The sequence below is a fragment of the Eucyclogobius newberryi genome, unplaced genomic scaffold (assembly GCF_026437365.1).
Source record: "Eucyclogobius newberryi isolate DKJ021-1_F unplaced genomic scaffold, fEucNew1.0.hap1 SCAF_2, whole genome shotgun sequence".
Lineage (NCBI taxonomy): Eukaryota > Metazoa > Chordata > Actinopteri > Gobiiformes > Gobiidae > Eucyclogobius > Eucyclogobius newberryi.
This window is the reverse complement of record NW_027315834.1, coordinates 2,644,358-2,671,041: the sequence shown is the minus strand read 5'-3', so window position 1 is coordinate 2,671,041 and position 26,684 is coordinate 2,644,358. Positions and strand designations below refer to the sequence as shown.

The following is a 26,684-nucleotide window of genomic DNA, read 5'->3' as shown; positions in this document are numbered from 1 at the left end:
TACCTGTCACGGTCTCTGTGCGGCGAAGCCGCAAACTGTAGCTAGAATTTCAGAAATCTCCCATATTTAAAATTTCTGCCGTTTGCGCAGATAAAGTCTGAATTGCGTCAAATTAGAATCAGTTGTTAAACTCTTTGCCCTAAACCCACTTGAAGTGAAATAAATTCATTTGGCGCCACAGCGCCCCCTACAGATTTTATATGGAGGTTAAATGTTTAGTTTTGCGAAATTATATGAAATTTGACACACAACTCAATTTTAGCATCCCCATCAAAAAAGTCAATGAGAGCCATGTCATAATTGTTATGGCGTTGCCGTAACGATGACCGAAACCTTCCATGTTATTCCAATGGGGAAATCGCCAGAACATGTTTACACTTTAGACTTTCACAAACTCCTCTTAGGGCGTTTGCCCTATTAACCTGAAATTTGGTGAGACTCATCTTCAGGGGTGGACCATCAAAAGTTATCCACATTTTTATTCAAAGAGTCACGGTGTCTGTGCGGCAAAGCCGCACATTGTGCCAAGAATTCAAAATAAAATTGCTTTTTGATGGTAAAACAAAGGGGAGAAGATGTGACAGCGTCACAGATTCAGCAGTAGGCGCAATAAAAGGACAATTGGGGCGCGTTAGTGCCCCCTCCTCTTGCGGCGTGGCGGCGGCGTGGCGAGGGCCGATCATTGCCGCTTGCGGCTATATTTACATTTATTTTTACACCACATGTCGCGCGGCCTGGCCCCTGATCACAACAGTGACGTCAGCGCGTCAGGACCGTTGGTGTGCGCATGCGCAGGAGTTCCAGTGGCTCGTGGAGTAAAAAAGGCCAAACAACAACAACAGCGGCGGGAAACAGGCGCGTGAGGCGAGCCGCACACGCTCCGCCGCTTCCGGGACGTGAAGGACGTGGAACACCGCCACATTTTGGGTAAGAACAGACTTATAACCTCTTTATTTACGCGCGGCGTCGCTGGAGTTGCACCGCTTCCGCCCTCGGAAGTTTCTTTTGTCCTCAGTCAACAACACAACAGCCCGGGCCAACGTACTATTCCCTCTGCGGGACACACAACGCGAGACACACAACGCGAGACACACAACGCGGGACACACAACGCGAGACACACAACGCGGGACACACAACGCGGGAACACGGGACACACAACACGGGACACACAACACGGGACACACAACACGGTAAACGTCGTGTCCACACGTCGTGTCCACACGTCGTGTCCACACGTCGTGTCCACACGTCGTGTCCACTCGCGTTATCGCTGCTGTTACATGGTAACACCTTTGGACCTGTGCGCGGGGTGTGTTCGTGCCACTGCTGCTTGTGGTTCCATTTAAGACTCAAGTGTTGTAAATGTCCCTGACTGTGCAGGAGAACCATGGCTGCAAACTTCACCATCTCTGACAGTGAGTCTTCTGAGGAGCTGGAGGAGGAGAACAGCTCTGCTCCTGACCACACGCCTGACCACACGCAGCTCAGACTGAAGCTGGCCTTACCTGAGCTCCGAGAAGCAGGTGAGAAGAAGAAGAGTCTCCTTTAGTTCAAATTACTAAAGACCGGGGTCAGTCTTAACGAGGCATCTCGAGTGTTAAACTGTTTATCATAAAGAAGGACACTACAGTTACATCATTATATCATTATATATATATATATATATACATATATATACATATATATATATATATATATATATATATATATATATATATATATATATATATATATATATATTAGTGTCAGATATGTCTACATACAATTGATCATAAATGTTGACTTCTAGATGTGCCACTTTGAATGGTGAGTAGAGATGTTAATCCATAATCGTGATTAATCGCGTCACAATTTAATTGTACAAACTGTCAGTCCTGGTCCACGCCAGGGGCCGGGTCAGTCCTGGTCTTCCATGTGTTAGAATGATCTTGGTTCCGTCCCACAGGCAGCGGCAGGATCCGGCTGAGCTCCGAGTCCCATGTGGAGGAGGTGAAGGCTGAAGACGAGCCGGGAACTCCCACTGAAGGCTTACAATTCCGGGGTCGCTCCAAGTCTGCCCCGCCCGCTCTGTGGGCCGCCAAGAAGTACGGGCGGCAGCTTCGCAGGATGAGCGACGAGTTCGACAGTCTGCTGGACAAAGGGGTGAGGCACCGCTCCACAGATCAAGTCCAACTTTGATTTAGTCATGACTTTCAGGCCTGTGGTTCCTTCTGGTTTGAAGGATTTGTGTCATTCTCCATTCAAAAGATGTCGTCTCATTCTGGTTTGAATTGATATTTACCTTATTTTGCCCTGTATCAGCACTTCTGTTGTTACTACACTTCTGTTGTTACTACACTTCTGTTGTTACTACACTTCTGTTGTTACTACACTTCTGTTGTTACTACACTTCTGTTGTTACTACACTTCTGTTGTTACTACACTTCTGTTGTTACTACACTTCTGTTGTTACTACACTTCTGTTGTTACTACACTTCTGTTGTTACTACACTTCTGTTGTTACGACACTTCCTGTTGTTACGACACTTCCTGTTGTTACTACACTTCTGTTGTCACGACGCTTCCGTTGTCAAGGCACTTCCGCTGTTACAACGCTTCCGCTGTTACGACACTTCCGTTGTCACGACGCTTCCGTTGTCAAGGCACTTCCGCTGTTACAACGCTTCCGCTGTCACGACGCTTCCGCTGTTACGACGCTTCCGTTGTCACGACGCTTCCGTTGTCACGGCACTTCCGCTGTTACGACACTTCCGTTGTCACGACGCTTCCGCTGTTACAACGCTTCCGCTGTTACGACACTTCCGTTGTCACGACGCTTCCGTTGTCACGGCACTTCCGCTGTTACAACGCTTCCGCTGTTACGACGCTTCCGTTGTCACGACGCTTCCGCTGTTACAACGCTTCCGCTGTTACGACACTTCCGTTGTCACGACGCTTCCGTTGTCACGGCACTTCCGCTGTTACGACACTTCCGTTGTCACGACACTTCCGCTGTTACGACACTTCCGTTGTCACGACGCTTCCGCTGTTACAACACTTCCGCTGTTACGACACTTCCGCTGTTACGACACTTCCGCTGTTACGACACTTCCGTTGTTACGACGCTTCCGCTGTCACAGCGCTTCCGTTGTCACGACGCTTCCGCTGTTACAACACTTCCGCTGTTACGACACTTCCGCTGTTACGACACTTCCGCTGTTACGACACTTCCGTTGTTACGACGCTTCCGCTGTCACAGCGCTTCCGTTGTCACGACGCTTCCGTTGTTACGACACTTCCGCTGTTACAACACTTCCGCTGTTACAACGCTTCCGCTGTTACGACGCTTCCGTTGTTACGACGCTTCCGCTGTCACAGCGCTTCCGTTGTCACGACGCTTCCGCTGTTACGACACTTCCGCTGTTACAACACTTCCGCTGTTACGACACTTCCGCTGTTACGACACTTCCGTTGTCACGACACTTCCGCTGTTACAACGCTTCCGCTGTTACGACACTTCCGTTGTCACGGCACTTCCGCTGTTACGACACTTCCGTTGTCACGACGCTTCCGCTGTTACAACACTTCCGCTGTTACAACACTTCCGCTGTTACAACACTTCCGCTGTTACGACACTTCCGCTGTTACAACACTTCCGCTGTTACGACACTTCCAATGTTACAACACTTCCGCTGTCACAGCGCTTCCGTTGTCACGACACTTCCGCTGTTACGACACTTCCGCTGTTACAACACTTCCGTTGTTACGACGCTTCCGTTGTCACGACGCTTCCGCTGTCACAGCGCTTCCGTTGTCACGACACTTCCGCTGTTACAACGCTTCCGCTGTTACGACACTTCCGCTGTCACGACGCTTCCGCTGTTACGACACTTCCGCTGTTACGACACTTTCGTTGTCACGACGCTTCCGTTGTCACAGCGCTTCCGTTGTCACGACGCTTCCGCTGTTACAACACTTCCGCTGTTACAACACTTCCGTTGTCACGACGCTTCTGCTGTCACAGCGCTTCCGTTGTCACGACGCTTCCGCTGTTACGACACTTCCGTTGTCACGACGCTTCCGCTGTCACAGCGCTTCCGTTGTCACGACACTTCCGCTGTTACAACGCTTCCGCTGTTACGACACTTCCGCTGTCACGACGCTTCCGCTGTTACGACACTTCCGCTGTTACGACACTTCCGTTGTCACGACACTTCCGTTGTCACGACACTTCCGTTGTCACGACGCTTCCGTTGTCACAGCGCTTCCGTTGTCACGACGCTTCCGCTGTTACAACACTTCCGCTGTTACAACACTTCCGTTGTCACGACGCTTCTGCTGTCACAGCGCTTCCGTTGTCACGACGCTTCCGCTGTTACGACACTTCCGTTGTCACGACGCTTCCGCTGTCACAGCGCTTCCGTTGTCACGACACTTCCGCTGTTACAACGCTTCCGCTGTTACGACACTTCCGTTGTCACGACGCTTCCGCTGTCACAGCGCTTCCGCTGTCACGACACTTCCGCTGTTACGACGCTTCCGCTGTTACGACACTTCCGCTGTCACGACGCTTCCGCTGTTACGACACTTCCGCTGTTACGACACTTCCGTTGTCACGACACTTCCGTTGTCACGACACTTCCGTTGTCACGACGCTTCCGTTGTCACAGCCCTTCCGCTGTTACGACACTTCCGCTGTTACGACACTTCCGCTGTTACGACACTTCCGCTGTTACGACACTTCCGTTCCTACTGCTCCTTCTCACCTCGGCCCAGACGAGCGCAGCACAAACAGCAGATCAAAAGTACTATTCCACCTCGTTTTAAGCCTACGGGCCAAAAAAATCTGAAATTAAAATAAATATCGATACGGAGTCCGTGACGATATATCGCCGTATCGATATTTTGAACACAATCCTAACCTTTGGTAACTTCAGGATGTTGGACCAGAGCTGGAAAAGTGCAAACATTCCAAGTAATATTTTCCCTTAGGCATCTGTCTGCACTTGTATCCTTAATAAATATGACGTGAAAGAAATTAAATAATAGATTCAAATAGCCTATATTTGACAGAATATAGGTGCGTCACATATTTTATTTGATATTTCATTTTTTTGAATTATTATTTTTGTCACACCAATGATGGCAGGCCGGCCCTCTGCTACTTGCCTGGATTTGAATATGGCCCTCGGAGGAAAATAATTGCCCACCCCTGGTTTAGAGTCACATTTATCATGAGGAGAAAGGTCACAATTATTCACGATTATTCACAATTATCAGTAAAAAGAAAGGATATTGTATTTTTTATGTTATGTATATGTCAAATTGTGTTTTATAACAATTAACTTCCCTACTCTTCAATACAGCATATGAATAAAAAAATATATAATGGCCACAAATGGATTAAATAATATAAATGTATGCTTATTGGTCCCTCCTTGTAGCTCTTTTAAGCATCATATCATTTATTAGTGAGATGAGCTCCATGGTAACGGGGGAGGGGCTTGAAACTTTGAGAAAGTCACTTTCCTTTAGCTCACGCCAACAACAAACAGATTTGTAAAGAATAAAAAAGCGTTTACAGGTAAGATTACGCTCTGGCACTACCTGTCTCCTCCTCTTCCCTCTCTCTCTCTCTCTCCACTTTTTGCTTGTGCTGAGCGGCTGCTTTGCTCCAGCGTCGTGAGCGGTGCGGCCCCTCGCTCTGCGGCCCCTCGCTCTGCCACGTGTGTGGACCTCCGTGTGTAACGAACCGGTCGCTCAGCGCGTTTATCCGGTCTTGTTGACGCTGGGCTCTGACACAAAGACACGTGTGCGCGCACGCCGCCGTGACTCGAACTGCGTCCGGACACATTCCTGTGGTTAACCGCAGATTCCAAAAAAAACACGAATAGCCTATGGAGGCCATAAATAATCGCGATGCTTGAGAAACTGGTTCATCATGACAGGGAAAGCAGGCTCTGCTCATCACCTGACCAGTACCAGTGAAGCATGGTGGAGGCAGCATCATCACCTGACCAGTACCAGTGAAGCATGGTGGAGGCAGCATCATCACCTGACCAGTACCAGTGAAGCATGGTGGAGGCAGCATCATCACCTGACCAGTACCAGTGAAGCATGGTGGAGGCAGCATCATCACCTGACCAGTACCAGTGAAGCATGGTGGAGGCAGCATCATCACCTGACCAGTACCAGTGAAGCATGGTGGAGGCAGCATCATCACTTGACCAGTACCAGTGAAGCATGGTGGAGGCAGCATCATCACCTGACCAGTACCAGTGAAGCATGGTGGAGGCAGCATCATCACCTGACCAGTACCAGTGAAGCATGGTGGAGGCAGCACCATCACCTGACCAGTACCAGTGAAGCATGATGGAGGCAGCATCATCACCTGACCAGTACCAGTGAAGCATGGTGGAGGCAGCATCATCACCTGACCAGTACCAGTGAAGCATGGTGGAGGAAGCATCATCACCTGACCAGTACCAGTGAAGCATGGTGGAGGCAGCGCCATCACCTGACCAGTACCAGTGAAGCATGGTGCAGAGACGTCCTTGATGGAACCTTCTCCAGAGGCTCTGGACCTCAGACTGGAGCCAGGGTTCATCTTCAACAAGACAATGTCCCTCAGCACACAGCCAGGACAACAGTGGCTACAGGACAACTGTGTGAATGTCCTTGAGTGGCCCAGAGGCCACACTTGAACCCAACTGAACATCTCTGGAGAGATCTGAAAATGGCTGTGACCCGACGCTCACAAACTTCTCAGGGTTTGAAGCTTCTGCAGAAGAATGGAAGAAAGACCAAAAGACCTGAGGCTGTGATTAGAGCCAAAGGAGCTTCAACAAAGTGTTGAGCAGAGGCTGAGAATACTTATGTACAGGGGATTTGATTATATATACTTTTGCAAATAATTCTAACGACCTTCTTTCATGTCATTAAGGGGTTTTGTTTGTTGAAGTTTGAGGCAAATAATGAATTAAATCGATTTTGGAATAAGGCTCTAACATGGCAACATGTGGAATAAGTGAAGTGCTGTGACGCCTCCTTAAACCCACAGGAAAGCTGTGGCGAGACGGGACTCGAACACAAAAGCCTTCTGTGAGTGTGAAGCTGAGCACACGTAACTGTGCGTCCTCCTCTCTTCACAGGAGATGAAGAAGACCAGGCCCATCCAACACTCCAAAACCTGGTGGAGCTACCTGTTCAGTCACCAGGAGACCGAGGCAGAGAACAACCACCACGAGTCCCACCGCACTGAGTAGGCCCGCCCAGGAGCCCGGCAGGCCCGCCCAGGAGCCCGGCAGGCCCGCCCAGGACCAGGCCCGCCTGAGTCTACGAGAGAACACAAGATAGAACACGAGAGATCGACAGGGATCAGGACGGGGATCAGGACAGGGATCAGGACGCAGGACAAGGATCAGGACAAGGATCAGGACAGGAATAAGGACAGGGATAAGGACAGGGATCAGGACAGGGATCAGGACAGGAATAAGGACAGAAATAAGGACAGGGATCAGGACAGGGATCAGGACAGGGATCAGGACAGGCATCAGGACAGGCATCAGGACAGGCATCAGGACAGGCATCAGGACAGGGATAAGGACAGGGATCAGGACATGGGTATGGGATATGGGAATCTGGTGTTAGTATTGGTGGTGCTGTGGGTTCTTTTGGGCAGCCACTGTGACGTAGTTAAAGTAAGACTGGACTAAGAGTCGACTGTTAAAGAGAAGCTACATGACCACGCCCACTCTTATCGACACTATGCAACACGCACCAATCAGAACCCTGGGAACCAGCTTTTCTTTCAAATCATTTCTACAAATCCCATGTTGAACGTGGCTCGCTGACAGACAGTATCTTATGCACTATGTCCATGCACGCCGAGAAGACCACATGTACGTCCCACTTGTAAACGCAGCACTGTGATTGGACGGTTGTGATGAGAGTAGCTGGACTGGAGAAGGCTGCTTGTATTCGGAGTACTGCTGCTTGTACTCGGAGTACTGCTGCTTGTACTCGGAGTACTGCTTCTTGTATTCGGAGTACTGCTGCTTGTATTCGGAGTACTGCTGCTTGTACTCGGAGTACTGCTGCTTGTATTCGGAGTACTGCTGCTTGTACTCGGAGTACTGCTGCTTGTACTCGGAGTACTGCTGCTTGTACTCGAGTACTGCTGCTGTGACCACTTTGAGCTTTACTCCTTTCAGAGTCAGACGTCCTCCAGACTCTTCTGATCCGTGTGTTCAGACGCACATGAGTCATTGATGTGTAAGTGCTGATGCCATCAGAGTATTCAAACAGGGCGGAGTCGCAGTACTCTGTATGAAATGTAGTGATGGAGTGTGCCAAAGTTGTCATAGGCCTGAGCCCAGATGGAGCTGTTCCTTGGTGTTTAAAGTGCACTCTGGAACTTGTGCTGGTCTCCATGGAGATGTTATTGCTTTGCCTGTTCACAGTTTGGACCCGAACACCTGCGGGCCACGTTACAGAGCGAGGGCCTAACCCTAAACCCTCTGACCCTCTAACCCTAACCCTCTGACCCTCTAACCCTAAACCCTCTGACCCTCTAACCCTAAACCCTCTGACCCTCTAACCCTAACCCTCTGACCCTCTAACCCTAACCCTCTGACCCTCTAACCCTAAACCCTCTGACCCTCTAACCCTAAACCCTCTGACCCTCTAACCCTAACCCTCTGACCCTCTAACCCTAACCCTCTGACCCTCTAACCCTAAACCCTCTGACCCTCTAACCCTAACCCTCTGACCCTCTAACCCTCTAACCCTAACCCTCTGACCCTCTAACCCTAAACCCTCTGACCCTCTAACCCTAAACCCTCTGACCCTCTAACCCTAAACCCTCTGACCCTCTAACCCTAAACCCTCTGACCCTCTAACCCTAAACCCTCTGACCCTCTAATCAAACCCTTGGACATAGAATCCTGACTAAAAGTGTACCTAATGAACAAAAGTGAGATGGATATGTTTCATTTCTTACTGTGGAATGTTCCAGGCAAAGCAGTAACCCCTCTACCTGCCAGAAAGGTTCCATGGTGCATCTTTAGCCTTCTGTCTGTACTCGGATACTTTACCACTACTGCTTTATATCAAAAGACGAACAATCACGTACAAGGACAATCTCTGAGGCAGAAATATCTTTTGTGATCGTTCAGGGTTAAATTATATCTGAGACAAATGACAAATAATGAAAGCACATCTTTTTAAAGCTTCGGTGAAATATATAAGTGTGGAATCTGTGCGTATTTTGTACATAGTTTGTTTATATTGAAATGACAGGGCTGTGGGGGCGGGGCTTATTATTAGAGATGTTTTAACAAGAACTTTATTTTGGCAGTTCCTCTATGGCGAGGTTAGCACGCCGAGCTAGCAATAGACAAAGTACAATCCCCTGCCGTGTGAGAGATGAAGGTCTGCGAGGCCCGTTTACCAGTCGGGTGCGCGCGAGGGCGACCCACACCGGAGGGCGGGTTCTGGGACAAAGTCAACATATTCTCCCTGTCAGCACAAAGGTGAAAGAAAAGTGGGGGATTTGAACCCTTGAAAGGCCTTAAAGATCTCCCACAGAGGTGTAGAAAGCACTGGCCTGTGACTGGAGACTGCTGTGCACGCGACCTACTGTCAAATCTAGTCTGGATGCGCTCTGAACTCTACGATTCCACGTGTTTTGGAATAACAATGATTGGCAGCTTGTGGAGTCACGTTTGTGCTGTAGTTCATGTGAAAGTGAAAGTGGTAGTGACCTGTGGGCGGGGCATGTGTGGAGGGGCGGGGCAAAAAAAAAGACTTTATAGAGATTTGAAACTGGTGTAATAACTTCAGGATTGTTTGTTTGACTTGTCTGATTTGACTTTCCTTTATCTAAACACTTGTTAATAAAAGTGGGACTAAACACGACTAGAGCGCGTTCAGGGCGTTATAGCTGCTCAGTGACATCACAGCTCTGACATCACAGCTCTGTGACATCACAGCTCTGACATCACCGCTCACTGACATCACAGCTCTGTGACATCACAGCTCTGACATCACCGCTCACTGACATCACAGCTCTGACATCACAGCTCAGTGACATCACGGCTCTGACATCACCGCTCACTGACATCACAGCTCTGTGACATCACAGCTCTGACATCACCGCTCACTGACATCACAGCTCTGACATCACCGCTCACTGACATCACAGCTCTGACATCACAGCTCAGTGACATCACGGCTCTGACATCACCGCTCACTGACATCACAGCTCTGACATCACAGCTCTGTGACATCACAGCTCTGACATCACAGCTCTGTGACATCACAGCTCTGTGACATCACGGCTCTGACATCACCGCTCACTGACATCACAGCTCTGTGACATCACAGCTCTGACATCACCGCTCACTGACATCACAGCTCTGACATCACAGCTCTGTGACATCACAGCTCTGACATCACCGCTCACTGACATCACAGCTCTGACATCACCGCTCACTGACATCACAGCTCTGACATCACCGCTCACTGACATCACAGCTCTGACATCACAGCTCAGTGACATCACAGCTCTGACATCACAGCGCTGTGACATCACAGCTCTGACATCACCGCTCACTGACATCACAGCTCTGACATCACAGCTCAGTGACATCACGGCTCTGACATCACAGCTCTGACATCACAGCTCTGTGACATCACAGCTCTGACATCACCGCTCACTGACATCACAGCTCTGACATCACAGCTCAGTGACATCACGGCTCTGACATCACCGCTCACTGACATCACAGCTCTGACATCACAGCTCTGTGACATCACAGCTCTGACATCACCGCTCACTGACATCACAGCTCTGACATCACAGCTCTGACATCACAGCTCTGTGACATCACAGCTCTGTGACATCACGGCTCTGACATCACCGCTCACTGACATCACAGCTCTGTGACATCACAGCTCTGACATCACCGCTCACTGACATCACAGCTCTGACATCACAGCTCTGTGACATCACAGCTCTGACATCACCGCTCACTGACATCACAGCTCTGACATCACCGCTCACTGACATCACAGCTCTGACATCACCGCTCACTGACATCACAGCTCTGACATCACAGCTCAGTGACATCACAGCTCTGACATCACCGCTCACTGACATCACAGCTCTGACATCACAGCTCTGTGACATCACAGCTCTGACATCACCGCTCACTGACATCACAGCTCTGACATCACAGCTCTGACATCACAGCTCTGTGACATCACAGCTCTGTGACATCACGGCTCTGACATCACCGCTCACTGACATCACAGCTCTGTGACATCACAGCTCTGACATCACCGCTCACTGACATCACAGCTCTGACATCACAGCTCTGTGACATCACAGCTCTGACATCACCGCTCACTGACATCACAGCTCTGACATCACAGCTCTGACATCACCGCTCTGACATCACAGCTCAGTGACATCACAGCTCTGACATCACCGCTCACTGACATCACAGCTCTGACATCACAGCTCAGTGACATCACGGCTCTGACATCACAGCTCTGACATCACAGCTCTGTGACATCACAGCTCTGACATCACCGCTCACTGACATCACAGCTCTGACATCACCGCTCACTGACATCACAGCTCTGACATCACAGCTCAGTGACATCACGGCTCTGACATCACCGCTCACTGACATCACAGCTCTGACATCACAGCTCTGTGACATCACAGCTCTGACATCACAGCTCTGTGACATCACAGCTCTGACATCACAGCTCAGTGACATCACGGCTCTGACATCACAGCTCTGACATCACAGCTCAGTGACATCACGGCTCTGACATCACCGCTCACTGACATCACAGCTCTGACATCACCGCTCTGTGACATCACAGCTCTGACATCACCGCTCACTGACATCACAACTCTGACATCACAGCTCAGTGACATCACGGCTCTGACATCACCGCTCACTGACATCACAGCTCTGACATCACAGCTCTGTGACATCACAGCTCTGACATCACAGCTCTGTGACATCACAGCTCTGACATCACAGCTCAGTGACATCACGGCTCTGACATCACTGCTCACTGACATCACAGCTCTGACATCACCGCTCTGTGACATCACAGCTCTGACATCACCGCTCACTGACATCACAACTCTGACATCACAGCTCAGTGACATCACGGCTCTGACATCACGGCTCACTGACATCACAACTCTGACATCACGGCTTTGACATCACGGCTCAGTGACACAGGCTTTTAGGGATCGTCTCAAAATGGGTGGAAGCTGAAAAGATGTAAAAAGACGAAAGTCTGGCTTCACATCAAATGTAAAACGATAGTAGCTTGATGGACCTGCTTCACCTCGTGTGAACATCCTGAACATCCTTTGAATTGTTTATATTTAGAAGTTATGAACTCTCCAAATAATGTATGATGTCACCTGTCACTCATGTTTGTTTACTCAATCCACATGGTCCACTGCACGACCGTGGCCAGCTCGGGGAGCGGGTGCTCCCTCGCACAGGCCACTGCGCGCCGTGATCACAACGCACCGTGCGCACGGGCCGCGGTGCGCCGTGCTCCCCCGTACGCACTCCCGTGCTCTGCGACGCACCCGCCGCCTAATGTCGGCCTAATGCTCGTTGCTGATAGTTTTTTAGCATTTCAAAACAATGACACAACGATGTATTGAAGCTTCAAAGCAACAAAAAGACGAAATGAAGGTTCAAACCCCCAAGACGAAAAATATTAAGTCTTTTCAGCTTCAACCCATTTTGAGATGATCCCTTAGATAGAGGGCCGTATTCCCGTATTTTAGAAGGGTATTTTAAAATGTGGGTGGTCATTTTATTAATAAATCTTAGAAAAAAAGGGAATATTATCATTAAATCGGAAGCGTTAAGACAGTAGTCCAGAATGTGGGAGGGGCTGGGGGGTCAGGCAAACAGGACGAACACCCAGGACACACACAGGACACACACACACACAGGACACACACACACACACACACACACACACAGGACACATACACACACACACAGGACACATACACACACAGGACACATACACACACACACAGGACACATACACACACAGGACACACACACACACACACACACACAGGACACATACGCACAGGACACATACACACACACACAGGACACATACACACACAGGACACATACACACACACACAGGACACATACACACACACACACAGGACATACACACACACACACACAGGACATACACACATAGGACACATACACACACACAGGACATACACACACACACACAGGACACATACACACACACACAGGACATACACACACACACACAGGACACATACACACACACACACACACACACAGGACATACACACACACACACAGGACACATACACACACACACACACACACACAGGACACACACACACACACACAGGACACATACACACACACACACACACACACAGGACACACACAGGACATACACACACACACAGGACACATATACACACACACAGGACATACACACACACACACACACAGGACACATACACACACAGGACATACACACACAGGACACACACACACACACAGGACATACACACACACACACAGGACACATACACACACACACAGGACATACACACACACACACACACACAGGACACATACACACACACAGGACACATACACACACAGGTCACATACACACACACACAGGACATACACACACACAGGACACACACAGGACATACACACACACAGGACACACATACACGGAACACACACAGGACACACACACACACAGGACATACACACACGGAACACACACAGGACACACACACACACAGGACATAGACACACACAGGACATACACACACACACACAGGACACACACAGGACATACACACACACAGGACATACACACACAGGACACACACACACACACACACACACACAGGACACATACGCACAGGACACATACACACACACACAGGACACATACACACACAGGACACATACACACACACACAGGACACATACACACACACACAGGACATACACACACACACACACAGGACATACACACATAGGACACATACACACACACAGGACATACACACACACACACAGGACACATACACACACACAGGACATACACACACACACACAGGACACATACACACACACACACACACACACAGGACATACACACACACACACAGGACACATACACACACACACACACACACACAGGACACACACAGGACATACACACACACACAGGACACATATACACACACACAGGACATACACACACACACACACACACAGGACACATACACACACAGGACATACACACACAGGACACACACACACACACAGGACATACACACACACACACAGGACACATACACACACACACAGGACATACACACACACACACACACACAGGACACATACACACACACAGGACACATACACACACAGGTCACATACACACACACACAGGACATACACACACACAGGACACACACAGGACATACACACACACAGGACACACATACACGGAACACACACAGGACACACACACACACAGGACATACACACACACAGGACACACATACACGGAACACACACAGGACACACACACACACAGGACATAGACACACACAGGACATACACACACACACACAGGACATACACACACACACACAGGACACACACAGGACATACACACACACAGGACATACACACACAGGACACACACACACACAGGACACACACACATGCACTATTTGCTCTGTAAGTGTTAAAGTGAAACGTGTTGGAGTTTAAACGCAGTTGCCTAAATGATGTAGAGACACTTTTATATAAAAACACATTTTCTTAATTTTATTACAATGTCAAACTGCTCTTTTCTACTTTTGTGAATCCGACATGTTTAAGAGTCTTTAGTACGAGCTGCGACTCACACATGGTTCTATTTGATATTTCTGTCCAGACGACCCGCATTAGGGACACTGAGGTCACACCTAATGACCAGCCTTGACCTTTAGCCCCGATGGTTCTCGCCGTCTGCTCTGGGTGTGCGAGTGTGAGCGACACGCAGCACAAACAGAACGGTCATTACCTTTACATTACTTGAAAATGGAGTTTTCTATGAATCAGATTTGAATACGACTTTGTTCCTTTTGTTTAAACTGATGTAAATGTATTTTCTCTACAACTGTGAAGCGTTTGCGCTCGTGAATAAATCAATTGCAGGTGAATCTGTAAATCATCGTCTGCTTTATTACAAACACTGTTAAAATACATGTTTATAACGTGAAATAAAAAGCCATTTGGTGTCGGCCTAAGAAGAAAAGAAAGAGAAACCTGGAGTGGGATTTATTTTCGTTACCAATATTATGATGTATATGTAAAAAAGTTTCATAAATGTTTCTAGATTCATTTGAAGAACAGATAAAGTGACATTTGGAGGGTTGAAAATCCATAAATGAGTCAAATTACAAAATAATTTTTCCTGTGGGCCATATTCCACCCAGAGTAAAAGGCTCAGACATCTGGGCCCCTAAAGACGGTCCCAAACCTCACTCCGGGACACAGGGGGCGCTGTTGGGCGACTGAAGAAGCTGATTTGGGTCGTCAAAAGTCCAGACTGAGATTCTGATCCACATTAAACCTGTGGAAACTTGACATTCTCGCTCAGGCCACAGCTGAAGGGTCCCAGCAGAGGTGCTGACCACAGTCCAGGCTGGTCAGCTTGGCCATGTCCTGGTCACACAGGCTGAAGTCAAAGATGGCGGCATTGCTCTTGATCCTCTCGGCGCTGCAGGACTTTGGAAGGACTCCAATGTTCTGCTGCACAGCCCAACGCAAGAGAACCTGAGACACACACACAGAGAGCAGTTTTTAGGCTCACGATCGAGTCCTAACACGATGGCGACCTCTGTGACCCCCCAGCAGCGTTTAGGCTCATCGAGTCCTAACACGATGGCGACCTCTGTGACCCCCCAGCAGCGTTTAGGCTCATCGAGTCCTAACACGATGGCGACCTCTGTGACCCTCCAGCAGCGTTTAGGCTCATCGAGTCCTAACACGATGGCGACCTCTGTGACCCCCCAGCAGCGTTTAGGCTCATCGAGTCCTAACACGATGGCGACCTCTGTGACCCTCCAGCAGCGTTTAGGCTCATCGAGTCCTAACACGATGGCGACCTCTGTGACCCCCCAGCAGCGTTTAGGCTCATCGAGTCCTAACACGATGGCGACCTCTGTGACCCTCCAGCAGTGTTTAGGCTCACGATCGAGTCCTAACGCGATGGCGACCTCTGCATCTTGGTTTGATGTTGTTTTGATCAGAGTGGGAGGAGATTACCTGTGCGGGCGTCCGGTCACACGCTTTGGCCACGTCCAGCACCACGGGGTCAGTGAACAGCTCCCCTCTGCCCAGAGACGAGTAGGCCTGGAAACACACTCCATACTCGGAGCACAGGGCGCGGAGCTCGGACTGGCCCAGACGTGGGTGGAACTCCACCTGGAAACAACGAAAAACATCTAGCATCTATACATTCAAATATACTGTATTTGTAATGGAGCCCTGCTGGACAACAGAGGGATTACACTGACGTAGAATATAATGGTAGAATCGTTTGACAAGGGCAAGAGGTTCATTTAAGCGAGTTAACATATCCCAGGACATCTGGAAATGGCTGTTAATGTCACAACTCGACTCTCTAATAGACAGGTGGATATGGTGGATATGGTGGATATGGTCTAACTGAAGGATGTAGAGCAGTGGTTCTTAACCTTGTTGAAGATACTGAACTCCACCAGTTTCATAAGCGCATTCACCGAACCCTTCTTAATTGGAAAAATAAAATGTATATATATATTTTAGAAAGAACAAAATCATCAAAACATGATTTTCACCCAAAAACATAATAATAAATATTTACTGAAAATCAGTGTGACTTCTGCTGTTTCCTTTCAGAGACCAGACCACCAAATTCCCTGCAGCACAGATAGGCCAAGCGGGGCGTGTCATCACGAATCATGAGTCTGATGTGTGTCTTGACCTTCACTGAACCCAGGTTAAGAAACACTGATCTAGAGTCAAACTGGAAACTTCAAGTGTCATCTCCAGCTACAACTGCATCCGACACTGTCCTGGGGCTTAAACCAGAAGGTTATTCAAGTCTGTCATGAGATTGTAGTTCATTTGAAGTTACATCATGTGCTCTTCTCAAAGATCACACTCTAAATGAAGCAGAAACAGCCTGGAGCCACATGAATCTCACATGAATTCATCTCAAACTAAATCCATTCGTGCTACATTAGGTTCGTGTGTGGAGTAATATTCTGCAACATCGTCTTCTAGTGAAACCATTGGTCATCTACGAGCCCACTCTTTCCAGAAACATCTCACCTGTAGCAGGGCAGGAGGCACTTTGCAGGTCTTCATCAGCTCCTTCATGTGGGCGGCGGTGTAGTTGGACACTCCGATGGCCTTCAGCTTTCCCTGGACGTGCAGCTCCTCCAGCACTGACCAGCTGGACGCTCTGTTGTCTAAAATCAAACCGTGATTAAACTACGCCGTGGACACTCAACATGAGCCCGGGGCACATGGACTCACCGGGGTTCTTCTGGTCCGACACGTCCAGGCCCTGTGTGCCAGGCCAGTGGATCAGGTACAGGTCAATCCAGCCCAGGTCCAGCTCAGACAGGCTGCGCAGAGCCCCGCCCATGGCACCCGCACCCTGGTCTTTAGGGCCCAGTTTACTGGACACATGTTATACAAGGACTTATACACTCACAAAGGAACTATCCCAGTAATGAAGCTTTATGTAACCTAAATAAGCCAAAGGTAGATAGATACCTTATGGTGTACTCTGATAAAATACTCATGCAGTAATATAATGTGAGCATTGCTGGTAATACAACAGATACATGGCAGTTATTACCTGGTTATGAACACGTCTTCTCTGCTGAGGCCGTACTGGGGCATTAACTCCTTCAGAGCTCTTCCTAGATCCGCCTCGTTGCGATACACGGCCGCACTGTCGAAAGAGCGATAACCTGCAGCCAGGGCGGCGTCCACAGCCTGGAACACACTCTCTGCTCCCACCAGCTTGTAGGTCCCCAGGCCCAGGAGGGGCATCTGAGCGCCAGTGTTCAGAGGGACACACGAGCTGCAGGACATGACTGACGTCTGTGACAAAGAGGCAGCAGCAAAAACATGCTTTTATATCTCAGGGCTGGTTTTCTGCAGTGAGGAGGAGCGTGCACACTCCAGCCTGTAACATTAGAGTCCAGACCCAGACCCAGACCCAGACCCAGACCCAGGCCCAGGCCCAGGTCCAGGTCCAGGCCAGGCCCAGGTCCAGGCCCAGACCCAGACCCAGGTCGGGCCCAGACCCAGGTCCAGGTCCAGGTCCAGACCCAGGCCCAGACCCAGACCCAGACCCAGACCCAGACCCAGGCCCAGGCCCAGGTCCAGGTCCAGGCCAGGCCCAGGTCCAGGCCCAGACCCAGACCCAGGTCGGGCCCAGACCCAGGCCCAGGCCCAGGTCCAGACCCAGACCCAGGTCGGGCCCAGACCCAGGCCCAGACCAGAGGGAGGTGCAGCCCAAATTTCAAAGGGTTTCAAAGACCAAGAGTCATTATTTTCCGTGTCTCAAACACATGTAGGACAATTATAATATTGGCCTGGAAATGAAAATACTCAGATTGTCTTTAATTCCTCTGGTTCAAGGTTCAAGTGCTGTGTCTGTGACGTCACACTTCATAGTCCCATACTTACTAGGTACTTACCAAGTTAGTTGCACAGTACTACTGCAAATGATAAAGGAGTGTGACATGGAGTGAGAGAGTGACTGAAGATAAAATGCACATTTAGCACATTTAGCAGGACAAAACTGGAGCTACTTACGTTCCTTCATGAACTAAAAACAGAAATATAAAAACGCTGTTCAGTTTAAAACCGCAGAGCTCCAAACACAGAGTCACGTGCTCATGCGCCAGTCATGTGACTTCACTGCTGTCTTCTGGTTGGAGGAGGAGACAACCAATCAAACAGACCCAAACAAACGAGTAGGCTGGTGAGGGCGTGGCTTCCAAGGACCCTCGTTAGATAAACGTAAATTCATATTTGGTTTTAAACACTATATTCACGCAGCGTGGCCAGAATTACGATGTACGATCAATAATTACAAAACTACATAAAATGTATTATAATTATAATAAGTGCCAGTTTCTTCTTCGCTGCTTGTTGACGTCACGGCTGATTTGGAGACAGTTCCTCCCATGGTTCCTCCGCGTTCAAAGCGCACTTAATGGTTCCTGAAGCTGACCCAGAATCGGTTTCAAACATTGCTGCGATTGGACCGGAGCGGACACGTGGGGCTGTGTTCTGATATTTGATTGGTTAGCTCCAACACGCGCTCGCTGCCGGCTCAAAACACTGGAAACACATCGCGCGGTGTCGCTAACTCGTTCAAACGGAGTTATTATTACTATTTATTGACCTTTATTTAATGAGGTAAGAAGTCATTGAGACTGAGCGCTATTTGGGCCCCTACCTGGGGAAAAGTTAAAAATGATACCTTCAAAATTGGTAAAAGTTCTCAAAATGTTGTCTGTAAGAGGAAGATGGTTCCATGTAGTCAACAAGGCTAATTTACTTTAGTGACTTTACTTGCTCTGCCACAATCTTACATTTATGGCCAAAATTTCAGTTGATTTTGTTTTATATAATAGAGCACGTCACCTACACTTTATATGTGGAACTGTGAGGACGTGGAACTGTGAGGACGTGTGAACTGTGAGGACGTGGAACTGTGAGGACGTGGAACTGTGAGGACGTGTGAACTGTGAGGACGTGGAACTGTGAGGACGTGGAACTGTGAGGACGTGTGAACTGTGAGGACGTGTGAACTGTGAGGACGTGGAACTGTGAGGACGTGGAACTGTGAGGACGTGGAACTGTGAGGACGTGGAACTGTGAGGACGTGGAACTGTGAGGACGTGTGAACTGTGAGGACGTGTGAACTGTGAGGACGTGGAACTGTGAGGACGTGGAACTGTGAGGACGTGTGAACTGTGAGGACGTGTGAACTGTGAGGACGTGGAACTGTGAGGACGTGGAACTGTGAGGACGTGTGAACTGTGAGGACTTGGAACTGTGAGGACGTGTGAACTGTGAGGACGTGTGAACTGTGAGGACGTGGAACTGTGAGGACGTGTGAACTGTGAGGACGTGGAACTGTGAGGACGTGGAACTGTGAGGACGTGGAACTGTGAGGACGTGTGAACTGTGAGGACGTGTGAACTGTGAGGACGTGGAACTGTGAGGACGTGGAACTGTGAGGACGTGTGAACTGTGAGGACGTGGAACTGTGAGGACGTGGAACTGTGAGGACGTGTGAACTGTGAGGACGTGTGAACTGTGAGGACGTGGAACTGTGAGGACGTGGAACTGTGAGGACGTGTGAACTGTGAGGACGTGTGAACTGTGAGGACGTGTGAACTGTGAGGACTTGGAACTGTGAGGACGTGTGAACTGTGAGGACGTGTGAACTGTGAGGACGTGGAACTGTGAGGACGTGTGAACTGTGAGGACGTGGAACTGTGAGGACGTGGAACTGTGAGGACGTGTGAACTGTGAGGACGTGTGAACTGTGAGGACGTGGAACTGTGAGGACGTGGAACTGTGAGGACGTGTGAACTGTGAGGACGTGGAACTGTGAGGACGTGGAACTGTGAGGACGTGTGAACTGTGAGGACGTGTGAACTGTGAGGACGTGGAACTGTGAGGACGTGGAACTGTGAGGACATGTGAACTGTGGAGCTGCGAGGACGCGTGACCACGGAACTGTGAGGAGGGACTGTTCTTTCACAGACACTGGGACTGTTCTTTCACTGACACTGGGACTGTTCTTTCACAGACACTGGGACTGTTCTTTCACAGACACTGGGACTGTTCTTTCACTGACACTGGGACTGTTCTTTCACTGACACTGGGACTGTTCTTTCACTGACACTGGGACTGTTCTTTCACTGACACTGGGACTGTTCTTTCACTGACACTGGGACTGTTCTTTCACTGACACTGGGACTGTTCTTTCACAGACACTGGGACTGTTCTTTCACAGACACTGGGACTGTTCTTTCACTGACACTGGGACTGTTCTTTCACAGACACTGGGACTGTTCTTTCACTGACACTGGGACTGTTCTTTCACAGACACTGGGACTGTTCTTTCACTGACACTGGGACTGTTCTTTCACAGACACTGAGACTGTTCTTTCACTGACACTGGGACTGTTCTTTCACTGACACTGGGACTGTTCTTTCACAGACACTGGGACTGTTCTTTCACTGACACTGGGACTGTTCTTTCACAGACACTGAGACTGTTCTTTCACTGACACTGGGACTGTTCTTTCACTGACACTGGGACTGTTCTTTTACTGACACTGGGACTGTTCTTTCACTGACACTGGGACTGTTCTTTCACAGACACTGGGACTGTTCTTTCACTGACACTGGGACTGTTCTTTCACAGACACTGGGACTGTTCTTTCACAGACACTGGGACTGTTCTTTCACTGACACTGGGACTGTTCTTTCACTGACACTGGGACTGTTCTTTCACTGACACTGGGACTGTTCTTTCACTGACACTGGGACTGTTCTTTCACTGACACTGGGACTGTTCTTTCACTGACACTGGGACTGTTCTTTCACAGACACTGGGACTGTTCTTTCACAGACACTGGGACTGTTCTTTCACTGACACTGGGACTGTTCTTTCACTGACACTGGGACTGTTCTTTCACTGACACTGGGACTGTTCTTTCACTGACACTGAGACTGTTCTTTCACTGACACTGGGACTGTTCTTTCACTGACACTGGGACTGTTCTTTCACAGACACTGGGACTGTTCTTTCACTGACACTGGGACTGTTCTTTCACTGACACTGGGACTGTTCTTTTACTGACACTGGGACTGTTCTTTCACTGACACTGGGACTGTTCTTTCACAGACACTGGGTGTTAATGACTTGTTGTTTGGGTGTGTTTAGGAGCCATGTCACTGAAGCCCTTTTTCTTCCCACAAACACGCTTCTTCAAGGCCGGGCCTCACATCTACAAGGTCAAGATCCAAACCGGCAGCTACAGGTTTGATTCCCGCTCGGACAGAGTTCTGTTGTGACCACATTGTCCAGTTAGACTCTGGTGGTTGAGGTGACCACATTGTCCAGTTAGACTCTGGTGGTTGAGATGACCACATTGTCCAGTTAGACTCTGGTGGTTGAGATGACCACATTGTCCAGTTAGACTCTGGTGGGTGAGGTGACCACATTGTCCAGTTAGACTCTGGTGGGTCAGGTGACCACATTGTCCAGTTAGACTCTGGTGGGTGGGTGAGTGAGTGATGGTGGTGGGAGGGGCCAATGGTGCAAACTAGCCCCGCCATTACTACATTTTACATTACTACTTAGGAGCGCCGTCTGTCGTAAATTAAGGCGCTCGTTAACGACATACGGTGTAACGTCTGACGGCGCACAGTGTTAAAAGCGCTGCTTTTTTTTGTAAAAGGCTTATTTTCCAACGCTTTTACAAAATAAAGCTGCGCTTTTAACACCATTATAGATTTTAGCTAGCAATAGCATGTGCAGTTACTTTAATAGATCCATGACCGAGCCGCTAAAAGTTAAACTGACCAATGAGAGCTGCAGCTGATCTGACATCAGCAATGAACAATATATACAGTATGTTTTTGACCTCCACAGCCTTGTTTCCTCCAAACCTCCGAGACAGTAGAGTATTCATCCCAGTGCAGTAATATCTGCTCATGGACACACACAGCGGCATTCTTCATGTGTCAGTCGGACAAACTAAAGCCGTGGATTAGTCTATCTCTGGGGACTAAATAATCCTGACAGTGATTATCTTTCCACAGCGATGTGGAGGCAACAGGAAGACACTTCTACAATCTTCAGCACGAAGTCGAGGTAGAAGTTACAAAGTACTTGAGCATTCCTTACTCTTCGTGTCTCTCGTGTCCATGTTGTCCTCGCAGGACATCGTCAGAACTGTGATGGGGAACCTGGAGCGCCTGCAGCCGTTCAGCAGCACACACTTTCACGTCTACCCCTGTATCCTTTACCTCGTCCCAAAGACCATCGGCCCATCTGGCCCATCTGGTGCCAGCATGGACCACATACACGCCAAAGTCAACATAGAATAGTCAATTTGGACTTTTTGGCTGCAAGATGTATCGCAATCAAATCAAAATTGCAGTTTGAATGGTCTTAATTATCACAAATACTGCAGTTATTCAGGTAACATACTGTACATTCTCTTACGAATAGCAACATATCCTGAGTTATTCGGTGTAAAAGCTGCTCACTCCGTAGTTTCGACCTCGATAAAGACGAGAAACACACGAGATTCTTCTTGACTCGTCGCTCAGACAAAAAGCCGTGGGAAAGAGTGTCTGGAGTGATGTGTGAAGATGGCGCGCTGAAGGCGTATACCTACACTCTGCTCCTGTACCTGGAGGAGAACACACGTAAACAACCAGATCCTTCCACATGGGGAGGAGAACACACGTAAACAACCAGATCCTTCCACATGGGGAGGAGAACACACGTAAACAACCAGATCCTTCCACATGGGGAGGAGAACACACGTAAACAACCAGATCCTTCCACATGGGGAGGAGAACACACGTAAACAACCAGATCCTTCCACATGGGGAGGAGAACACACGTAAACAACCAGATCCTTCCACATGGGGAGGAGAACACACGTAAACAACCAGATCCTTCCACATGGGGAGGAGAACACACGTAAACAACCAGATCCTTCCACATGGGGAGGAGAACACACGTAAACAACCAGATCCTTCCACATGGGGAGGAGAACACACGTAAACAACCAGATCCTTCCACATGGGGAGGAGAACACACGTAAACAACCAGATCCTTCCACATGGGGGAGGAGAACACAGGTAAACAACCAGATCCTTCCACATGGGGGAGGAGAACACAGGTAAACAACCAGATCCTTCCACATGGGGAGGAGAACACACGTAAACAACCAGATCCTTCCACATGGGGGAGGAGAACACACGTAAACAACCAGATCCTTCCACATGGGGGAGGAGAACACACGTAAACAACCAGATCCTTCCACATGGGGAGGAGAACACACGTAAACAACCAGATCCTTCCACATGGGGAGGAGAACACACGTAAACAACCAGATCCTTCCACATGGGGAGGAGAACACACGTAAACAACCAGATCCTTCCACATGGGGGAGGAGAACACACGTAAACAACCAGATCCTTCCACATGGGGAGGAGAACACACGTAAACAACCAGATCCTTCCACATGGGGGAGGAGAACACACGTAAACAACCAGATCCTTCCACATGGGGAGGAGAACACACATAAACAACCAGATCCTTCCACATGGGGGAGGAGAACACACGTAAACAACCAGATCCTTCCACATGGGGGAGGAGAACACACGTAAACAACCAGATCCTTCCACATGGGGGAGGAGAACACACGTAAACAACCAGATCCTTCCACATGGGGGAGGAGAACACACGTAAACAACCAGATCCTTCCACATGGGGGAGGAGAACACACGTAAACAACCAGATCCTTCCACATGGGGGAGGAGAACACAGGTAAACAACCAGATCCTTCCACATGGGGAGGAGAACACACGTAAACAACCAGATCCTTCCACATGGGGGAGGAGAACACACGTAAACAACCAGATCCTTCCACATGGGGGAGGAGAACACAGGTAAACAACCAGATCCTTCCACATGGGGGAGGAGAACACAGGTAAACAACCAGATCCTTCCACATGGGGAGGAGAACACACGTAAACAACCAGATCCTTCCACATGGGGAGGAGAACACACGTAAACAACCAGATCCTTCCACATGGGGGAGGAGAACACACGTAAACAACCAGATCCTTCCACATGGGGGAGGAGAACACACGTAAACAACCAGATCCTTCCACATGGGGAGGAGAACACACGTAAACAACCAGATCCTTCCACATGGGGGAGGAGAACACACGTAAACAACCAGATCCTTCCACATGGGGGAGGAGAACACACGTAAACAACCAGATCCTTCCACATGGGGGAGGAGAACACACGTAAACAACCAGATCCTTCCACATAGGGGAGGAGAACACACGTAAACAACCAGATCCTTCCACATGGGGGAGGAGAACACACGTAAACAACCAGATCCTTCCACATGGGGGAGGAGAACACAGGTAAACAACCAGATCCTTCCACATGGGGGAGGAGAACACACGTAAACAACCAGATCCTTCCACATGGGGGAGGAGAACACACGTAAACAACCAGATCCTTCCACATGGGGGAGGAGAACACAGGTAAACAACCAGATCCTTCCACATGGGGAGGAGAACACACGTAAACAACCAGATCCTTCCACATGGGGGAGGAGAACACACGTAAACAACCAGATCCTTCCACATGGGGAGGAGAACACACGTAAACAACCAGATCCTTCCACATGGGGGAGGAGAACACACGTAAACAACCAGATCCTTCCACATGGGGAGGAGAACACACGTAAACAACCAGATCCTTCCACATGGGGAGGAGAACACACGTAAACAACCAGATCCTTCCACATGGGGAGGAGAACACAGGTAAACAACCAGATCCTTCCACATGGGGGAGGAGAACACACGTAAACAACCAGATCCTTCCACATGGGGAGGAGAACACACGTAAACAACCAGATCCTTCCACATGGGGGAGGAGAACACACGTAAACAACCAGATCCTTCCACATGGGGGAGGAGAACACACGTAAACAACCAGATCCTTCCACATGGGGGAGGAGAACACACGTAAACAACCAGATCCTTCCACATGGGGAGGAGAACACACGTAAACAACCAGATCCTTCCACATGGGGAGGAGAACACACGTAAACAACCAGATCCTTCCACATGGGGAGGAGAACACACGTAAACAACCAGATCCTTCCACATGGGGAGGAGAACACAGGTAAACAACCAGATCCTTCCACATGGGGGAGGAGAACACACGTAAACAACCAGATCCTTCCACATGGGGAGGAGAACACACGTAAACAACCAGATCCTTCCACATGGGGAGGAGAACACAGGTAAACAACCAGATCCTTCCACATGGGGAAGGAGAACACAGGTAAACAACCAGATCCTTCCACATGGGGGAGGAGAACACACGTAAACAACCAGATCCTTCCACATGGGGGAGGAGAACACAGGTAAACAACCAGATCCTTCCACATGGGGAGGAGAACACACGTAAACAACCAGATCCTTCCACATGGGGGAGGAGAACACAGGTAAACAACCAGATCCTTCCACATGGGGGAGGAGAACACACGTAAACAACCAGATCCTTCCACATGGGGGAGGAGAACACACGTAAACAACCAGATCCTTCCACATGGGGAGGAGAACACACGTAAACAACCAGATCCTTCCACATGGGGGAGGAGAACACACATAAACAACCAGATCCTTCCACATGGGGGAGGAGAACACAGGTAAACAACCAGATCCTTCCACATGGGGGAGGAGAACACAGGTAAACAACCAG

At 49.2% G+C, this 26,684-nt stretch overlaps 2 protein-coding genes across 2 annotated transcripts; one reads left to right on the top strand and one right to left on the bottom strand.

The window, feature by feature from the left end:
• The first annotated feature begins 799 nt into the window (after positions 1-799).
• badb (BCL2 associated agonist of cell death b) lies at positions 800-8,001 on the top strand. The gene is made up of 4 exons (XM_072453618.1): positions 800-927; positions 1,383-1,525; positions 1,948-2,144; positions 7,133-8,001. The coding sequence occupies exons 2-4, from the start codon at positions 1,390-1,392 to the stop codon at positions 7,244-7,246; spliced, it is 447 nt and encodes a 148-aa protein (XP_072309719.1). The 5' UTR covers positions 800-927; positions 1,383-1,389; the 3' UTR covers positions 7,247-8,001.
• A 7,373-nt stretch (positions 8,002-15,374) lies between these two features.
• On the bottom strand, positions 15,375-18,958 carry LOC140367250 (glyoxal reductase). The gene is made up of 6 exons (XM_072453617.1): positions 18,941-18,958; positions 17,973-18,220; positions 17,645-17,790; positions 17,438-17,577; positions 16,388-16,546; positions 15,375-15,895 (listed from the first exon to the last, which is right to left on the bottom strand). Exons 2-6 carry the CDS (start codon positions 18,209-18,211, stop codon positions 15,716-15,718), a joined length of 864 nt encoding a protein of 287 aa, XP_072309718.1. The 5' UTR covers positions 18,212-18,220; positions 18,941-18,958; the 3' UTR covers positions 15,375-15,715.
• Positions 18,959-26,684: the final 7,726 nt, after the last annotated feature.

What these genes read in the sequence shown, in the direction of transcription:
- badb (XM_072453618.1), top strand. Translation starts at nt 1,390, where the DNA reads ATGGCTGCAAACTTCACCATCTCTGACAGTGAGTCTTCTGAGGAGCTG. An exon ending in ACCTGAGCTCCGAGAAGCAG is followed by an intron (nt 1,526 to 1,947) that starts GTGAGAAGAAGA and finishes TCCGTCCCACAG; the next exon opens with GCAGCGGCAGGATCCGGCTG. An exon ending in ACAGTCTGCTGGACAAAGGG is followed by an intron (nt 2,145 to 7,132) that starts GTGAGGCACCGC and finishes CTCTCTTCACAG; the next exon opens with GAGATGAAGAAGACCAGGCC.
- LOC140367250 (XM_072453617.1), bottom strand. Translation starts at nt 18,211, where the DNA reads ATGTCCTGCAGCTCGTGTGTCCCTCTGAACACTGGCGCTCAGATGCCC. An exon ending in GTCGGACCAGAAGAACCCCG is followed by an intron (nt 17,578 to 17,644) that starts GTGAGTCCATGT and finishes GTTTGATTTTAG; the next exon opens with ACAACAGAGCGTCCAGCTGG. An exon ending in TGCCTCCTGCCCTGCTACAG is followed by an intron (nt 16,547 to 17,437) that starts GTGAGATGTTTC and finishes CGTTGTTTCCAG; the next exon opens with GTGGAGTTCCACCCACGTCT.